At 32.0% G+C, this 21566-nt stretch overlaps 1 protein-coding gene across 2 annotated transcripts in view; it reads left to right on the top strand.

Annotated features, from left to right (window-relative positions):
- LOC114330103 (uncharacterized) overlaps positions 1-21566 on the top strand; it is a 60343-nt gene that overhangs the window by 32363 nt on the left and 6414 nt on the right. The window contains exon 2 of one of the 2 annotated variants that reach the window (XM_028279420.2): positions 3940-4337. The exons of the other annotated variant lie outside the window; for it this stretch is intronic. Coding sequence (XP_028135221.1) covers positions 3940-4293 — 354 coding nt within the window. The 3' untranslated portion in view covers positions 4294-4337. Of the gene's footprint in view, positions 1-3939; positions 4338-21566 lie in introns of those variants that run through there. 2 annotated transcript variants of the gene reach the window in all.

Genomic DNA, 21566 nt, shown 5'->3' with positions numbered 1-21566 from the left:
AAAATATCCAGAATACTGATTCACCCCAACGTATACGAGTATAGGGCGAATATCTAAACGTGGAAGAAGAATCAATACCACAAGCATTTAAATCAATGAAGAACAACTAAGCATCGGGGTCGGAGAAGATACCAGCAGAACTTGTGAAAAACGGTTGTTAACACCACAACTAATAAGCTATCTTAAAGTGCTATCCACTAGATACTTAAATGGGGAAGAAATCCCGAAGAGTTGGAAAAAAGCACGGATTACTTCAACTCATAAAAAAGGTCCAAAAGATATTTGCCAATATATCGGCCAATAACATGCTGTTTGGTAAAATCTTTAAAAAAATGATTGAGAAAGGATACGAATCTAGTGAAATGGAACAGCAAGCAGGATTTAGAGTTGGAAGATCTTGCGCAGACCCCATATTTACCCTAACACAACTTAATGAAAAGAAAGTTACAAGAAGCAAGGAAATACACCTTTTATTCATGGATCTCACAAAGGCGTATGACACGATACCTCTGAGAAAGCTGTGGCAGTCTGTCAAACAATTATAGAAGAAAGCAACATCAAAAATCAAACTAAACAACACTTTCTCATAAGAATGTCCACTAAAAAAGGACTATGACAAGGATGTTGCCTCTCTCCAATCCTATTCAATATATATTTAAACGAAGTACTAAAACATTGAAGAAGATCTTGTTCAGGGATGGATATCCAACTTGACGACGATACAACATTGTATACTCTACATTTTGCGGACGACCAAGTTGTAGTGGCAGCAGACAAGGAAGATTTAGAATTCATGAAGAGACGGTTTATTTCAAACATGTGAAGAGTAGGGCCTTTCTGTAAATAGAAACAAAACACAGTACTTATACATCGGTAATGAAGTAGAAGATCTAATGTTCAGGGAACATGAAACAATCAAGAACTGTGAGGAATATATTTGGGAACAAAAATCAATACGAGTGGGCGCACCGATAAAATAGAAAGACTAAAAGATCGTGAAAAGAAAAAGGATGATTGGATACCTAAACCCGATGCTACGTTTAAAAGAATAATTATCGAATCAAAGAAAACATCGCATGTTTAATTCCACATTTAAGAGTATAGTGCTCTATGGATGCGAAACATGGCAAGTTACTAAATCCCTGGAACGACGCCTACTTGCATTAGAAATTGACTTTCGGAGAAAATCAGCTAGAAAATAAAGGCTTGAAAGAATACCAAATCAGAAATATAATGGTCAAGTTAACCATCATAGATGAAATTCAAAGCAGACAACTGAGCTGGTATCATCATTTAGAAAGATTGGACGACGCCAGGCTGCCAAACAAATTTTAAAATGGACGCCAAGGGAAAGAAAGAAGAGAGAAAGCCGAAACAATCCTGGTTAGGCGGCATTCAGAAGGCAATGTCAGAAAGGAACCTTCACCCTGGCGAATGGAACGACCGACGAAGCTGGAGACTGGGAACTGGAAGGCCGAAAACGCTATTATAAACCGGGGTAATAATAATAATAAACTTTATAAAAAACTCTAACATGAAGTAAAAACACTTCTATATAATGGGTATATTTATTAAAATTTAAAAAATCCCAATGGATTGAATAAAATGTGTCCAATTCAGAACGTTTTCAGACCTATCGGTCCATCATCAGTGAATATCCAATAAAATAAGTAATCCCACTATCAAAAATTGAAATATGGTTGAAATTTTGAAGGTTAGAATAGTGTGGTTATGATTACTTACTTGAATACTTGCTAAATAGCCCCAGAACCAAACAATGGTTGAATTTATAATTCGATTTACATTATTTCAAAGTAATATTAAACAGGCTAAACGCCGATGTTAAAAGATATAACCTCCAGGAACATGGTTAAACCCTACCAGCAAACTTAAGCAACCATCTTAGGCCAACGCTGACTACCAAGTGTCAAAAATGTGTAAGGAACTGTTTGGAGTGACATTGACAGTAGAGAAAAAGGTAGTCGCTTTTCAAAGGTTATTAACAAAAGGTCATGATCCAAAACAATGATAATATGATAAAGATTTTAATATCTGAAAATGTCTAACATTTAAATCTATGTTTTTTTGAAAAGAAAATTGTGATTTACAAAATTTATTTTGAATATAAAATATTTTTTTTACTTCTCCAATTAACATTTCATCTCTTAATTTCAGTTCTCACATTCAGACCTTTTATTATTACAATTAAATTATATCCATATTCGTTTTCTTACTTTGGTTTTACTAATTTTATTTTATTCAGTACATTTTCAATATTAATTTCATTTTAATTTTGATTTTGTGTCAACTGGACTCAGCTATAATCATACATTTCTTTATCTAATTTCACATACCCTCACTTTGTCACAAGAATTCTCTCAAATTTTTTAAAAAATATCTCATAATAATAACAATCCTCTTCATTTACATATTTCATACTAACTGTATATTGACTGTATCCTAACTCAAATCCATTATTTTAACAATTCCATTTACATTTAAATAACAATAATTTACCTTTTACATATACAACCACCAACACAATATAGATATAAATAACTTGCCAACCTATTAATTCCATTGTACAATAATATTCCAACTAAAATTTATTCTTTCTCCTCTCTCACCATCATTTGTTTTTTATCTTTTGTTTATCATTATTAATAGCAGTTCATACTTCCTTTTTAATCAATTTGATCAATTTAATGTTATAGTATACAGTCAAAACAAAATAATTTTATATTCAAAATAAATTTTGTAAATCACAATTTTCTTTTCAAAAAACAATAGATTTAAATATTAGACATTTTCAGATATTAAAATCTTTATCATACCTATTATCATTGTTTTGGAACATGAACTTTTGTTAATAACCTTTGAAAATCGACTACCTTTTTCTCTACTGTCAATGTCACTCCAAACAGTTCCTTACACATTTTTGACACTTGGTAGTCAGCGTTGGCCTAAGATGGTTGCTTAAGTTTCCTGGTAGGGTTTCACCATATTCCCGGACGTTATATCTTGTAACATCGGCGTTTAGCCTGTTTAATATTACTTTGAAATAATGTAAATCGAATTATAAATTCGACCATTGTTTGGTTTCAGGGCTATTTAGCAAGTATTCAAGTAAGTAATCATAACCACACTATTCTAACTTACAAAATTTCAACCATATTTCAATTTTTAATAGTGGGATTACTTATTTTATTGTAGATTCACTGATGATGGACCTATAGGTCTGAAAACGTTCTGAATTGGACACATTTTATTTAATCCATTGGGATTTTTAAATTTTAATAAATCGTCGGCTTACTGCCAAAACCAACCAACTCCATTTTTAAAAGTTTTGAGAAATCTGCCTTTTAAACTTTAATTTGAAATGAAAAATCGTCTGAATTTAAATAATGATTTAATAATTGAAAAATATTACAAAATATTTTTCAGTTATTAAATAATTTTTTTAAATTCAGTCGCTTTTCAATTTCAAATTAAAGTTTAAAAGGTAGATTTCCCAAAACTTTTAAAATGGAGTTGGTTGGTTTTGGTAGTAAGCCGACGAAATATACCAATTACATAGAAGTGGTTTTTACTTCATGTTAGAGTTTTTTAACTACATATATGGTATACGGCCAACCTAGGGAACTTCCCTTTTAGTTTAATAAACTTTATACTGTTGATTCAGCAATGTATATTTCCGAGATTTATATTTGAATATGGGTTATACATTATATACGAGTATATAAACCCTTTACCCTATATAGGTAAAGATAAAAAATTACCGAAATGAAACCTTTATTATTAAATGTGTAAATCTGGACAAGGTTAACAAGTTTGTCTAATGTTTATAATTTTTTTATTGAATGGGTGTTGGTTATTTTGAAGTTTAATTTAAGAATCTTAAAAATATTAAATTTTCATTATTTTGTTTTGTATTTTCAGCCTGACGAAATTGATCTTAAACAAGAACTAGCAGGCTTACAAATACTGCATAATGAATGCAAAGAGGATTGTGGTGTTACAGATGGAGAATTAGACGAAGCAAGAAAACAAGGCCAGCTCACCGATAATGTAGGAAAGTACGTCTTCTGTATGGCAAAAAAGACCGGATTGTTAACTGATGATAACAAAGTCAATAAAGATGTAATAAAAGAACGTTTTGGAAAGAGAGATCCACAAGTTGTTGACAATATTCTCAATAACTGTATTACTGAGGACACAGTGGATGAAAAAGGAATCCTAAAGATAATTCAATGTATTATGGATACTTACGGTTCTAAGAAACCGCAAAAATAATTCGTCATGAGGTGATTTAATATAAATATATATGAGATAATAAACTGTGTTTAATTTATTATTTTTTATTTTAATATAAAACATTTTTTTTTATTTTTTACCACTTTATTTTATTTACAAATTTGCATCTACCCGAAGGTTATTAGCGAGAAGCAAATTTACAATAGGGATGGCGGTTGTTGAACAAAAACCGGTTTTCGGTTATACCGTTTTTTTTTACTTACGGTTTAACCTGGCGGTTATAACCGGTCAAAAACCGGTTGTTCCAAACACCGGTTTTCGGTTTTTTTAATCAAAAGCAAATACTCAATATGTTATAATGTTACATTTATATTGCACTTCTGTTTGTTCAATTTTCCTCCCGAAAAATTCCCCAACCAATTCAATCTATAAAAATTTTCCCAGGCGCTTTCAAATTACCCTAAAAATGGGAGAAAGTACCCCAATCTGGCATCTCTGATTCGTCGCTCGTTGTAGAAGGCGTCGGCGTATATTGCGTTGACAATTGGGATATTCCCAAAAGTGATGAGCCTACCGATCTACCGAAAGTTCCCTTGGATTTATCGAGTTTAAAAAAATATCTAAATGACTTATATTTTACTTAAAATTAAATTCGATAAACCAATTCATCATTTACTTCTCTATTGCCATCAAAAAATTTCAGTAGGTAGTATTTTTTAATACGTTTGTATAAAACCTTTTATTTCCCAAGAATTATGTATTGTTTAAAAATTACATACTTAATGGAGATTCCTAATCGTATTTCGGTATTCACATTTCATACAAGAGTCTCAAGTACTCAAGTACAAACAATTTTTAGATGATGGTTGGAATATCGATTTCAAGCAGATCACTCACTTTTTTATCTAAATATTATCATCTAAATTACTATTCCCAAACTATAATAAAACTTAATTGTTTCATAAAAGCTGATGACACTTTCGTACAGTTCTTTATTAGTAAATAAAAGTTGAATTATGGTTGTTTGGGTTAATTACTTCGCATATTATTTATAATACATATGATTGAGATCGAAAATAGATCGAAATCTCTTCATTTTTCTCTGAATTATTTTTTTCCACAGGTAAGTTATTCGGTTTTTCACCGGTTATTACTTTAAAAAGAAATAACCGGTTGTAACCGGGACAAAAAACAACCGGTAAAACCGGTTGTTTCAAATTAAAAAACCGGTTTTAGGTTATAACCGGTAGGTTTTTCCCATCCCTAATTTACAATATGAAATATTAGGTACATATTTACAAAATTAATAGACTTTAAGTAATTTAACATATTGGTGAAAGAACAATTTGCACCAAGTGCTTTCTCTAGTTTGTTGGTATACCGTAATTTCTTCTTGCTACTGAGAAAACTGTACAATTTGTAATATGTTTCACAGAGAGCTTGACGTTAAACTGCACACATTTTGGTACGAATTCTTTTGTGATTCAAAACTTGTGTGTGGCATTGATGTGACCTAATCTAAGACGGGTTATTGTCACTTGATCTCTTCCTTTGGTGGAGAAACATCTCCAAGGTTTAGTGTTCGGTTTAATATTCCGAAGATTGGACATTGAAAATTTCCATTGGTTTTGCCACTCACTTAGGATCCGTGATTTGATTATACCTGGAACATCACTATACTAAATTTACAATCAAGATGCAGTAGAAATAAACAAACCAAGACACGTTAACTGCTACTAGGAGCACTCTCGAATCATAATTTACAATGTATAAACTTTGGAAATCATGATTTGGGATTTACAATGTATATACATTGTAAATTATGATTCGGCAGTGCTCCTAGTACCTAGCATTTAACGTATCTTGGTTTGTTTATACTGTATCTTGATGGTAAATTTAGTATCATCATCCAGCCTCAAAAGTCCACTGCTGAACATAGGCCTCCTCCCCTCGTTTCCAACCCCATCTATCCTGCGCCGCCCTCATCCAGTTTTTATTTACCTTTCTTAAGTCGTCAATCCATCTTGTAGGCGGTCGACCGACGCTTCTCTTGTCTTCTCTTGGCCTCCATTCCAATAACCTCTTCGTCCATCGCCCATCTGTCATTCTGGCTACGTGTCCTGCCCATCTCCACTTCAACCTGGCTATCCTCTCGATGACGTCAGTCACCTTTGTTCTTCTCCTGATTTCTTCGTTTCTGATTTTGTCTCGCAGAGTTATTCCTAACACTGACCGCTCCATTCTTCTCTGCGTGACTCTTAGTTTGGTAGCCGAGGCTTTAGTTAAGGTAAGTGTTTCTGATCCGTACGTCAAGACTGGGAGGACGCACTGATCGAATACCTTTCTCTTTAGACATGTGGGTAACTCACTTTTAAAAGTTTCTCTCAGTTTTCCAAATGCTGCCCACCCAAGACCGATTCTTCTCTTCAGCTCATGAGTCTGGTTATCCCTGCCAATCGTAATTTCATGTCCCAGGTATTTATATCTATCTACGAGTTCTATTTCCTTCCCACCAATACTGATGTTCTGGTTGGGTACCAAATTTGTCATTATTTTTGTTTTTGAGATGTTTATATTTAAACCTACATTTTCTGTAGCTACAACGAGTTCTTGTACCATCTCTCTTGCCATACCTAGATCCTCAGCTACTATGACTATATCATCGGCGAAACGTAAGTTGTTTAGGTATTCTCCATCTATTTTTATTCCCTTTGTCATCCAATCCAAACTCTTGAAAGCATGTTCTAAGACCGTATTAAAAAGTTTAGGTGACATTGGGTCTCTTTGTCTAACCCCCCGTTCTATTTTTATGCGATTACTGTTAGTATGTAATTTGACAGTGGTTGTTGCCTGTAAGTATATTTTGTGTAATAATTTTGTATACCTATAATCTAGCCTGCATTCTTTAAGCGCCTGTAATATTTTGCTAAGTTCAACTGTGTCAAAGGCTTTATGAAAATCAATAAAAACTAGAACTAACTATTGTATTCCACTACTTTCTCTATCAGGGTTTTTATACTTTGTAGATGGTCATTTGTTCCGTAATTTTTTCGGAATCCTGCCTGTTCTCTTGGTTGATAAGTCTCTAACTTTCTTTCCATTCTCTTAACTATTATTCGCGTAAATAACTTATATAAATGGCTGAGGAGGCTAATCGGTCTGTAATTCTCTAAATTGGCATTGTCTCCTGCTTTGTGTAATAGAATCATAGTAGCGTTGTTCCAGTCTGTTGGAATATTGGCGTTGTGAAGGCTGATATTGAAAAGTTGTTTAATTTTTTCAAGTAGTATATTTCCTCCAATTTTTAGTGCTTCTGATACTATTCCATCTTCACCTGGGGTTCGATTATTTTTCATTTTCTTCACAGCCTCTTTGATTTCTGGTTTTGTTATATCGGGCATTAAATCCGATCCTTGATTTAATACCCCAGTTTTTACTGTAATTGGAGGTTGCGCATTGTCATCTTTTTTTCTTGATTTGTATAACTCTGTGTAGGACTCTTCGACTATTGTTAATATTTCATCTCTGTTTGTAGTTTCTTTTCCAGTTCTGTTTCTTAGTTTGTTGATTTCTATTTTTCCTTTTTGTACGCTTACGTTCTTCAAAACTTTCATGTTCTTATTTTGCTCTATTGCTTGTTTTGTTTTTTCTACATTGTAGTTTCTTATGTCTTTTCTTATTGACTTTGTGATAGTCTTATTTATTTGATTTAGCGCTTCTTTGCTGGAACTTGTATCTCCTTTCATCTGTCGTCTTAGTTCTATAAGGGTTTTAGTAGGTTGACTTAGTTTTTCATCTTTTTGGTTTGTTGGACAGTATTTAGTTTGAGCCTGTTGTATTGTGGTGATTATTTGCTTGTTCAGTATATTAATGTCTGTTGTTGTTGTATCTTTCAATGTATCATTAATATATTTTTCGAACTTCTGAATATTAGTTGGTTTTACCCATTTCTTTGGGTGTTTCTTATTTATCATTTTGAGTCTTTCCTTTTCGATCGATATCGTTATTTTAGCTCTTACTAACCTGTGATCACTGCTTGTGCTGAACTGGTTTAACACATTTACGTCTTTAAATAATTCTTTTTTATTTGTTAAGAAATACTCGATTTCGTTCCTTGTTTTTCCATCTGGACTTTCCCAGGTCCATCTTCTGTGTTTTTTCTTTTTAAAGAAGCTGTTCATTTGATAGAGATTGTTTTCCAAAAGAAAAGTTAACAGTTGTTTGCCTCTATCATTTCTGCCTTCGCTTCCAAAATTTCCCAATATTATTTCAGAGGGGTCTTCCTTGGTACCTATTTTGGCGTTGAAATCACCGCCTATTATTAAGAAGTGGCCAGGATTTTCCTTGATTGCACAGGATATTTGGTCGTAGAATATTTGGACTTCTTCATCTGAATGGCCTGTAGTAGGTGCGTATATTTGAATGAACTTTAGGATATATCTGGTGCTCATTTTGATGTTTAAGTAGACCACCCTTGTTGATATTTGGTTTATTGACACAATTCTGTTCGCAATTCTTTTGTGAACAAAGAAGCCGACTCCTCCGACAGTCGATTCCTCTTCTCCTTTGTAGTACCACAGATGGCCTGATGGGAGTGAGATAAGATTCTCTCCTTTTTTTCTAACTTCGCTGATACCCACAATATCCCAATTCACTTTTGAAATTTCTTCCTCCATTTCTTCGAACCTTTCTTCGGTAGAGAGCGACCGAGCATTATATGTGGCGATGTTGAGGTTTATATTTTTGACGCACTTTGAATAGGGTTGGTTTACACTGGTCGGGTTTGTGGCATTTAAACACCGTGCTTGCCTTGCATGTTGGTGAGTATTCATATTTTAGTAATAAAATATAGTAATATAGTAATTTAGTATAGTTGCCACATATATTTCTCGATCATAGGGTCAGCTGAGTTGACAGCTTCACGCGCACACTTATCTGCTTCTTCATTACCTCGAATGCCAATGTGTGAACGGATCCAAATGAAGATTTACTTCCTTATTAAAATTTTGTATATCTATCAAATTTTGTTTCATTTTTCCTAAAATGTGATTCTCTGGGTATATTTTTCTTATGGATTGTAATGATTTTAGGTAATTAGTCAAAATTATGTATGTATTTCTGTTGTGATAAAGATATAATCCCAATTACAGTGCCCTATATATGGCATATAATTGTGCATTAAAAATACTGTAGTCCATTGGCAACTTATATTTTTGGAACATATTAGAAGATATAACTGCTGGTCGCACGCCATCTGTTCTAGAAGCAGCGTGTAGCTAATGAAAAGTAGGTTCTTATTATTTAAATTCCAAATCGAATATCTCAACGTACCTACAATAACCAAAAAATGAAGCACTTTTCGAGAAAACCTCATCACAACTTTTTTAAAGTGTTTAAAAAGCTTTATTTTTGTTTTTTAAAAAAGCTTCTCTGGCATCAAAAGTAACCAAGTTAGACTTAAAATAAAGTTTGTCCCTTTTTTTGTAAAACAAAATCTAGAAAATCATCCGCTAATTAGCGTCCCAAATGAAATTTATCGTTACTGCTTGACAATGTACCTTACTTATGTTTATATGATCTGTAAGTTTCGTCGGTTCAAAGTGCTTATTTAAAAAAAATGTTTTAAAATAAAAAAAATAATTTTTTTAAAAAAATTCCTTTTTTCAAAATAACTTAAAAATGATTGGTTATAACAAAAACCTCAAAGAGTAAAAAAATATAGGTTTTGGTTTTTGAATATTTTGAATTTGTGTTTTTCTGTAAGACGAAAACTGGTTAAGATATTATGGCTGTTCAAAATTTGCATACACTCATGATTAATAACCCTTTCAACTACAGCCCTTCCAAAAATAAGCGCTTTGAACCGATCAAACTTACAAATCATATAAAAAAATACATAAGTGAAGTAACTTGTGAAGTAGTTTTGATTAATTTTATGTGTGATGCTGATTAGAAGGTGACTTTCACGATTTTTTTTGCCAAAAAAAGGGACCAACTTTATTTTAAGCGTAGCTTGCTTACTTTTAATGCTAGAAACTTTTTTAAAATATAAAAATAAAGCTTTTTTTAAACATTTTAAAAAAATTATGATGAGTTTTTCCCAGAAAGTGGGAGGTTTTTTGTACAGTATATAAATTATTACAATCACTGAATACATAGTTAGTGAAAAAATTATCATATTAATTAACTGAATTAATGATGCAATTATAAAAGTAACAGTTATCCAAAAACATTCAAAAGCCATCTCTTTAAAGTTAATGATGGGCATTTGTCAAGTAATGTTTACATATCCATACCAGTGAGAATTTTACTACATGTAATTTTCCGTGTAAAGACAGAAAAAGTACGGATAACCGTAAAATATTTGCGCCAATGCCCTTAATTAGTAGGCTTGATAGATGTACTCACGCACTTTTAAATGTTAATATTGATAAATAAACAAATTATTAATTTTTAAATTTGTAACAGCTATGTCTGCAAAAAATGGTCCTAGAAAAATATTTCTTTTGTAAATACATATGTGAAAAATTACCAGGAACACGAATCTCGAAACAGAGTTTCAAAATTTTTAATCCCGGCGATTTTATTGAAAAAACGTTTTAAACAAATTACAACAATTTTCAAACGCCACTTTGGAGGAGAGTTTAATTGAAATTTTGATTTCTCAATGAATTTGTCGAAAATATATATTATATAAAAGCAAAAAAATTTAATCTTAAAAAAATGTATACACTACTGGCACCAACCGAATTTTTGCAATTCAAAAATAGTAATATTTAATAAAAAAAATTAATTATCAGTAGTAATTGCACGAGAGCTCTAAAATTATCGATTTGTATCCCGAGTGACACTTTGACAGTTTTACTCTGGGCTAATTAGCAAAATACAAGGAAAAGTAATTTACCAGCAATTTTATTGCTGGAATCGAATCTTATTATTGTATGTATTAATAATATAGGTATGCAAAGTCCGCAGATAATGTGCTACTTTTTTTATAAACAAAATGGCGCCCGAAAATCGTGTTTTTTTCAATTTTTGCTCTATAACTCCAAATATTTTAACTTTACACCAAAAACACTCAAATAAAAATTCACCGCAATTAAATCCTGCATAGAGACGTGTTTTTCCCGATTCACTTCGACGAAAACTTTCTCCGTAAAAAGCGGGGTTTTCCAACAAAATCTTTAATTTTCAACTAAAATTTTAGATAAGTAATTGTTAATCAATAATTAAATAACTTGGTAATGTAAATGCTCTTCTTGTATAGATTATAACTCCAGAAGCCGATTGAAATTGAATGAACAGTTTAGCAACAATTGAATTATTAATTAAAAATTTACGATCACTATAATAACGACAATAATTATTATGCATAAGAATAACTATGATTTTTTCATAAAAAGACGCTATACTTATCTAATGTACTTTACAGAATTGAAATTGGACTATTTAAGCGGCCTCAGGAATATTTTAAAATTATAAACAATTTTTTGGCTTATAAACAAATAGAATATCTCGGTAAATGTTAAACTAAATTAAATTATAAAAACGGCATTCGAAAAACAGCGACATGGAGCTTCTTTTAAAAGAAAAAATGTTTAATTATAATGAGTAGTTCCTGAGATACAACCGGTCAAAGTTGATCAGAATTTACGGCAAAGATATAAACAATAGGATCATAATTTTCAAACAATCACCTTTTTATTTTTGTCCTCTTTATCCACACCCATTTTCATATCCTCAAAATACTCTTAACATATATTATTATAATAAAAACTATCGATAATACGTGTGAAAACTGTCAAAAATAGCAAAATTCCAATCAAAAATTAGGTTGGAGAAACTGTAACCCTCAAAGTTCAAAATCGGTATACGTTAAAAAAATGCATTTTCTCGGCTTCCCATGGAGCAATTTCCTTCATTCTTTTTTTGTTCCGAAGTAACTCGAGTAGAGCCATCGAACTAACGCCTTATTAAATATCAGACTTGCTTTTGTTTTGTTATAATAGATTAATTTATTTATAAGAACAGAAAACTACATATTTTTTCCAGTTGTAGGCTTTTTTTTACATAAACTTACTACAAGTGTACCTTTTAAAGTTAAAAACATAAATATTCTCATTTGAAAGCTGTATAATTATTTAAACAATAATGCGTTAGTTCGATGGCTCTACTCGAGTTACTTGGGAACAAAAAAAGAATGAAGGAAATTGCTCCATGGGAAGCCGAGAAAATGCATTTTCTTAACATATACCGATTTTGAACTTTGAGGGTTACATTTTCTCCAACCTAATTTTTGATTGGAATTTTGCTATTTTTGGCAATTTTCACACGTATTATCGATAGTTTTTATTATAATAATATATGTTATGAGTATTTTAAGGATATGAAAATTGGTGTGAAGAAAGAGAAAAAAAAAAATAAAAAGGTGATGGTTTGAAAATTATGATCCTATTTTTTATATATTTGTCGTAAATTCTGATCAACTTTGACCGGTTGTATCTCAGGAACTACTCATTATAATTAAACATTTTTTCTTTTAAAAGAAGCTCCATGTCGCTGTTTTTCGAATGCCGTTTTTACAATTTAATTTAGTTTAATATTTCCCGAGATATTCTATTTGTTTTTAGGCGAAAAAATTGTTTATAATTTTAAAATATTCTTGAGGCCGCTTAAATAGTCCAATTTCAATTCTGTAGAGTACGTTAGATAGGTATAGTATATTTTTATGAAAAAATCATAGTTATTCTTATGCGTCATAATTATTGTCGTTATTATAGTGACCGTAAATTGTTAATTAACAATTCAATTGTTGCTAAACAGTTTATTTAATTTCCATCGACTTCTGGAATTATAATCTATACAAAAAGGGCTGTCACATTACCAAGTTATTTAATTATTGATTAACAATTACTTATCTAAAATTTTAGTTGAAAATTAAAGATTTTGTTGGAAAACCCGCTTTTTACGGGGAAAGTTTTTGTCGAAGTGAATCGGGGAAAACACGTCTCTATGCAGAATTTAATTGCGGTGAATTTTTATTTGGGTGTTTTTGGTGTAAAGTTAAAATCTTTGGAGTTATAGAGCAAAAATTGAAAAAAACACGATTTTCGGGCGCCATTTTGTTTATAAAAAAAGTAGCACACTATCTGCGGACTTTGCATACCTATATTATTAATACATACAATAATAAGATTCGATTCCAGCAATAAAATTGCTGGTAAATAACTTTTCCCAAAAATGGCCTATTCTCCGATTATCAGCCCAGACTATTTTAATTTCACGACCCGAAGGGGATGTTTTGATACATATTAATATCTCGATAAAAAATCGTTTATTGAAAAAATATGAAGAGGCAAAAAAGTTTTAAAATCATTGTGTTTAACTAATGGTACCACAACAATTGGAACGTACACAAACGTTTGGGGCGTTTAAGGGAACAAAACCCCCATAAAATTTTTATGTAAACATGTTAAAAAAGAAGCGGCATCTCGATAAAAACTGGCTTATCAAAAAATTATAAAGAGAGAAAAAAGTTTTAGAAACGTTTTATTTAAGTAATGCTACCACAATAATAATCTAACTGAAACGTACACAAATATCTGGGGGGGGGGGGGGGGTTAAAGGGAACAAAACCCCCATAAAATTTTTATGGGGTGCACAAATTTCACTTCTTATATATTTTTAAAGATGTTCCTGCCATAAGAATGCGACATGTCCATTTTCATTAAAAAATCTCCAATAGTTTTCAATACATTGGAAAAAATCGATTTGTATTTTGTAACTTCAAGGGACTATAACTTTTTTTATGTGCACATTTGTACAAAGGTAAGTTAGGTTCAACCGAACTATTTTTGGTCCCAGAACATGTGATTGAATTTATGACCTGTATTTTTGTTACACCCTGTATTAGGGTGGTACAAAAAACTCAAGTTTTTTTTAGAGACCTAGGGACCCTCTCATTTTGTTATATCTAATAAAAGAATAATATATGCCAAATCTTAACACTCTAGAACATATGGAAGGCAGTGCTCAACAAAATTTAGTTTTCATAAACATCCGTAAAACACTTACGTTTAGAAAATGTTTGTTTGTTTGTTTTTCAGGATTCAGAAGTTAACAAAGCTGTTGATCTCTTTATTATAGTTGATATTAAACATTTTCAGCAGATTCAACATTAGGGTACCGGAGTGGAAAGGAGTTATAAAACATCAAATATTTGATACTTTCGGGTATTTAACGCTTTTTTTGGTTTCAGGTTTTAAATATATTTAAATCAAAATGACTGCACTTAAGACGCGTCAGGCAGACAGTATTTACTTAATCGGTGTTAAGGACTTAGAACCTTTAACAAAGAAGAACCAACTTCCTACAACAAAAGTAGTTTTGTTAAGATTTCACTTTTTTAAGTGAAAATAATCTGTCAGGAACGCTAGTGATAGCACAATTGAAGAATTGAATGAAGTTTGGAGCAAAGACCTAATCCCAACTAAATATACCAAGGACTTAATTGAAAAACTGGAACGTGTGCACTCTCAGTGGTTACTTTTAAAGAAAAATAAAGGAAGAAACACGGAAAAACAAAGAACAAACGAGCAATCATATGTAGACAATATCGAAAAGCTTTTCGACATTGTCCATTTCGATGCTCTAATTCTCATGACAATACAAGAAGACAAAGATTTTTTAATTGACCAAAGTACTGAGAGAAACATGATCATTTCATCTCACGACAAAGAGTACGTTAAAAAGCAAGAAAGAGCACTAGAAATATTTGAAAAAGAAAAGAAGAGAAGAGAAAAAGTTTTCTTATGAAAAATCCACGTCTTTCTCTATTAATCCACCCGATGATGTCTTAAATGATATATAGTTCAAGTGCCAAAAGCAGTTCTGAAAATGGTTCTGATGATAAATTTATATCAACCTTCTTCCAAAAAAAAAAATTAGTCAAAGTTTTAGACGGCAAAAGCGAAGGCGTTTCTGAACCAAAGGCTAAGAATAGCCTTTTTGACATGAATATGGCAGTGGCTTTAGACAGGAATAAAGTTTCCGATCGTAAAGCTGTAAGGCTTATCATTCCTATTGCTGCCGCACTTGGACATAATCCTGCGGAATTAGCGCTTTTAAGAAGTTCTGTAAAAAGGAAACAAGAAGCAGCAAGACAGAATTTTTCAACAGAGATTAAATTAAACTTAGACATCAAAGAACCAATTATTGTTCATTGGGACAGCAAAATCCTGCCCGAAATTTTAGGTTCACAAAAGGTAGATAGACTACCAGTGCTAGTTTCCTATATTGGTGGAAATGAGAAACTACTAGGGGTGACAAAATTGGCTAGTGGAACAGGTTTGAACACTGGAGATGCAGTACTTAAAACTCTTAAAACATGGGATCTCGATGAAAGAGTCATTGGTATGGACTTTGACACAACAGCCGTCAATACTGGTCTTAAGAGTGGTCACTTTCCTTGAAAATAAGCTGAATAAAGAACTTCTATGGTTGCCGTTTCTCCATCACATAATGGAAATCATTTTGAGCAAAGTATTTGCATTATGTTCTTGAAATTCCCATATTTAAAAGGTTAAGGGAATCATGGAATGCAGTTTATCGATCAGATTACACTGGAGAGCATCAGAAAAAATTCACTGGAGAGCATCTGGGCATACACACCACGCTCGGTGGACAGCTAAGCTTATTTATGCATATATGTTGTACCTTTTTCTAGGTCAAGGACTTTACCAACTCACAAACAAGGAGAAAGAAAACTGTACACTTTTGTATGTTAAAAACTGGGTTGAGGCTCCAATCAGCGCCAATGCAGCTTTCAACGACCTAATTTTTTGGAAAGAGGCTGGGAAATACAGCGTCATTGACATTGATGAAGATATAGCTAAAACTATCAAAAAAGCCTTGCAGCCACATTTATGGTACCTATTTGATTGTGGTTTTAATCTAAAACAAATTAAGTTTTTGTATTCTAACATGTCTTGTAATTTGTTCAAAAATCGATAAAAATATTCCCGTTCTCATTATTTAAACAGTATTGAGCACTGCCTTCCAAGTGACTTATGGCTTTCATATTTTGGCTCCTTACTTCTTTTATCAATTAGAAAAGAATTGGGGGGTCCCTTGGTTTTTACATTCAACTTGAGTTTTTCACATAAGATCTTGAACCACCCTACCCTGTATACAGGAGAATATTGGGATCCATTTATAGGGTTATGGGGTTCATCATGAGTTATACCAATAATACAAAGAACCCTCATTAGCAAATAATCCATAGATTTAAGGGTTAATACCTATATGTAAGGAGAGTAGCCGGAATTTGGAACAACGGATGCATGTGGCGGAAATGAGAATACTTAGATGGGTGAGTGTACCAACAAAAAGGTATACAATTAAGAATCAATATATTATGACTTTATTGACAGCAGCTCTAAATCATGGTGTAGTCCATTTTTCCACCATTTTCTTAGATTTTTCAGTCACGATTGTGTACTACCAGGATCACGTTAACCTTAGATCTTTCTCTGTGTAATCAGATGCAAAAGTTTATATTTTTCAGGGTGTTTCATAATGTAACCGAAGTATTTCAGCCTGCGTCTCTTTATCATATTGAAAAGTTGTATATCAACTCTGTCGACCCAGCTTATCCCTATTAGTAGTCGCTTCTGTATACCTATGCTTTAAAAAAGGCTTTCAAGCGTTTAGGCATAGCCTCACTTTACAGCCTACTCTGCCTCTCCATACAGGAGCACTCGAAAATATAGCAATATGTCATTCGAACGAGTATGTAAATAATAAGATCGTGGTTGCAATATGTGTTATATTAGGCATGGCGGTAAAAGGCATTGATATTGATATGGCAAAACATAGACAGTTCTGGAGAATTATACTTAGCCTATTAGCAACTATCGGAAGCCAACCTGGCATAGGGAAGGGGGCAAAAAGAATGGTGGTTAAACTGACGGCTAGATTAGTTTATTTAACATATTATTAGATCTAGCAAAGGTTTAACATCATAAGGAATCAGATAGATTATATTAACAGTACCAACAAAATATAAAATCATAATAAAATCATATCACAAAGAAAAAACAATATAAAATCATAATAAATCATATAACAAAAAATAAAAACCTTATCTTTTATATTTAAAATCCCAAAAAGGGTTATATCACAACAGAACGTTTTCGGAATCAATATTCCATCATCAATGTTACCACAGATCACATTACATGTTTTAGGCCACCAAGATATACGATCTTAAGTTGTTCTAAAAGTTGTTTTAAAATTGTGAAGGTTACATTATATTATAAAATTTTAAGGGATGTTAAAATATTCCCAGATTAACTCTCGCAACACATGACATAAACCTTATTGGTTATAATATTTTAAAGTAGGACCTCACATGGCAGAGTGTAGATGACAACGAGTTCAGTTGTAAAATGTGACAACCTGCAACCCTAATTGATTCCGAAAATATTTTGTTGTATACTACATAATAGTCCTGCTGTAGATAATAATAATGCTGTAGACATAATCCGTTTTAGGGATTTTAAATATACCTTTTACAATATAAGGTTTTTATAATAAAATCATCAAAAACGCACCCTGCTGCCGATGTTCCTATGGACCACATTATGATGGTTATGAGGTTAAAACGGCTCGAGAAAAGATCTGATTTAAACACGATTAGGTCGATTCGCGCTGCATGCCCTGAACGTATCCTGAACTTACCGAGAGGGATATCGCCTACGCACTAGGTTTTCAGAGGGAAATATTCGACCTTATTGAACGTTCAATTTTGTAATGCGCAGGCGTTGTACTCTAAATACGTTCGGGGTATACAGCGCGAATAGGCCTATTGATATAAAGAAACTGAACCCAGAACCCGAACCCACTAACCCAGAAACCGAAATAAAAAGTACGAGAACAACTAAGAAATTAAATAAAGGACATTAACGAGAACACGTCAGACATAATACAGAGATAGGACAAATCGAGCGAAGCAATCCAAACAACATGTGTTACTCCATTAAAGCGTGACAGACAGAAGAAGAAAGAATAATTGCCTGATGATATAATGAATATGATGGATGAAAGACGTAAATTCAAGAATAAAAGTGGATAAAAATACCAGCATATCCGCAAAATCAAAAGAACAAAAATTCGAGAAGTCAAAGAAAAATAGCTGTCTAACGGATGCAGGGAAATAAAACAATACGGACGTAAATATGACAGTTACAATACGCACAAAAAAATAAAATCTATGGTAAACAAGAACAAAATTCAATAAGTCACCCAACAACATAAAAGATAGCGATGGAAATCTTATCTCGGAGCCATCAAGGATCTTAGAAACATGGAAATCATACAGAGAAAAATTACTTGCATCGGACAGGACTGATGATCACCTTTATGTAGAGGGAGAAACGGGACTTTCTATCCTTAAATCGGAGATAGAAGATGCTATTGCAGCACTGAAAAACAATGAGGCAGCAGGTCCGGACAATGTACCCTACGAAATACTGAAGGTCCTATGTAGTCCATGTGGTGAGACCGCTCCCGTCTGAAAAAATTTCTGATTCGGTTTCTTTGTGGATTCCTATTGAAAAATGTCCCCTTTAAACAAATATGAAGGGTGCCGGGCGGAATTTTTGGGCAGAAATTGTTTAAATATTTTTTTTAACAAATACAGAAGATCACTTTTTTTGCTCCAAAACATATATTTTTAAGTTTCGTGGGTTATTCTAAACAAGAAAGGTATCTTGTAAATTTTCCCAAAAATGGATAGTTTTCGAGTTATAAGCGATTTAAAATCTGAAAAATGCGAAAAAACGCATTTTCGAGGCTTAAAAACTCATATTTAAATTAGTATTTTTGAGGTTGCCAGATACTTAATTTGAAGGTTAAACATTCAGCTTCAATATTCTGAAGAGTCATCGCGTCTAACTTTAATTTATACCGTTGTTTTTTAATTGTTAAATATGCATGTTTATCAGATTTTTTGCCGGTGCGGCGCGCTCTATTTTAAAAATCTTCTATTTTCCTCCGAAAAAATTTTTTCTAGATTCTTTGGGATATTCTAAGTAAAATAAGTTTCCTGACATTTTTCTCAAAAGTTAATAGTTTTAAAGTTATAAGCGATTTAAAATCCGAAAAATTACAAAAAAACGTATTTTCGGTTTTTAAATCGCTTATAACTTTAAAACTATTACCTTTTGAGAAAAATGTCAAGAAACTTTTTTAATTTAAAATGTCCCAAAGAATCTATAGAAAATATTTTTCGGAGGAAAATAGGAGATTTTTGGAATAGAGCGCGCCGCACCGGCAAAAAAATCGGATGGACATGCATATTTAACAATTAAAAAACAACGACTTAAATTAAGGTTAGACGCGATTACTCTTCAGAATCTTGAAGCTGAATGTTTAAACTTCAATTTAAGTACATATATGGCAACCTCAAAAATACTAATTTAAATATGAGTTAAGCCTCGAAAATGCGCATTTTCGCATTTTTCAGCTTTTAAATCGCTTATAACTCGAAAACTATCCATTTTTGGGAAAATTTACAAGATACCTTTCTTGTTTAGAATAACCCACGAAACTTAAAAATATATACTATGAAGCAAAAAAAGGTGATCTTTTGTATTTGTAAAAAAAAATACTTAAACAATTTCTGCCCAAAAATTCCGCCCGGCACCCTTCATATAAAAATTCCGCCCGGCACCCTTCATATTTGTTTAAAGAGGACATTTTTGAATAGGGAATCCACAAAGAAACCGAATCATAAATTTTTCTAGACGGGAGCGGTCTCACCATATGGACTAATGTAAATGAGACAAACAATTCCTTGATAACTTAGTTGTACTTTTTAGCAACATACATAACAGCGGTAAAATCCCGAAGAACTTGGTGCAGTCGACATTTATTACAATCACGAAGAAACCAAATGCCCAGCCCTGTGACAACTACTGACTTACAAGCTTGATCAATCATATCACTAAAGCGTTCACCAAGACAATTCATAGAAGAATATAAATATGAAAAATTTAAGTCAAATATTGATAGATCACAGTTTGGCTTTCACGGAAAGCACTTGGAACTAGAGAGGCAGTTGTCGCTCTCCAGCTGCTTATAAAACGGTGTAAAGTCGTTGATAAGACTGTATGTCACTCATGAATAAAAAATATAAAAAAAATATTTTTAAGAAACGCTTTTCTTTAGTTACGAGTGACTAAAATTAAACATATTATACAAAAATCATCTAAAAAGCAAAAAATAAAAAAATTGAAAGAATCTAACACATTCGTCAAAGAAAAGCGTGGCTCGTCTTCATCGAATAAACGGTTTTCGCACCACGCTTTTCTTTAACGAATGTGTTGGATTTTTCAATTTTTTTTTATTTTTTGCTTTTTAGTTAATTTTTGTTTATGTTTAATTTTACTCACATTTTAGTAACTAAAGGAGAGCGTTTCTTAAAAATATTTTTTTTAATATTTTCTTATTTTTTACTATATAGTCTTACACTTTTCAAACATTAAAATATATCGTCATGTTTATTAAAATATGTATAAAACATATTATGATGTACAAACATGAATAGTAGTCGGAATCGGCAAAAAATTTGAAAGTTTATTGTTTATTTATGAAGCATAACGTAAACAATTAACGTAAAAAGTGAAATTATGTATAGTTCATATAATTAGCGACAATCTGTAAAAGTTTCAAGTTTCTTCATTGTAAAAAACAAGAAAATTTAAGCATTTTCCATTAAACTCGTTTTTTTAACAAACAAAAAAAATTATTATTGACTATTGCATATGTTTTCAAATTTTTAGTCATTTGCATTGAAGAAGAGGCAGTCAATTTAACGTCCAAAGATTTGACCCAAACGATTGAACTAAAGAAAAGCGTTTAATTAATTAATAGAACAAAACGAATTCTAATGTTAATTGTAGCACAAAACGTCTCTACCGGTGGTTTTTCTAAGACTACGATAAAAACACGAATGTTTTGAATTCGAGTTTTGGTTGAAGTTTTGTTTCGTATCGTATTGAACTTTGACACGAATAAAACCCGATTTACTTTATTGTTTATTTATGAAGCATAACGTAAACAATTAACGTAAAAAGTGAAATTATGTATAGTTCATATCATTAGCTACAATCCGTAAAATTTTCAAATTTCTACATTGTAAAAAACAAGAGAATTTAAGCATTTTCCTTTAAAATCGTTTTTTTATTTAAACAATTAATAAACATAAAAAAAATTTTTTACTGACTATCCGTGTACTGTTCAGGCGAATG

This window comes from Diabrotica virgifera, chromosome 7 (genome assembly GCF_917563875.1).
Source record: "Diabrotica virgifera virgifera chromosome 7, PGI_DIABVI_V3a".
In the NCBI taxonomy this organism is placed as follows: domain Eukaryota; kingdom Metazoa; phylum Arthropoda; class Insecta; order Coleoptera; family Chrysomelidae; genus Diabrotica; species Diabrotica virgifera.
Note: the sequence above shows the minus strand (reverse complement) of the source record. Positions and strands in the feature narration are given on the sequence as shown.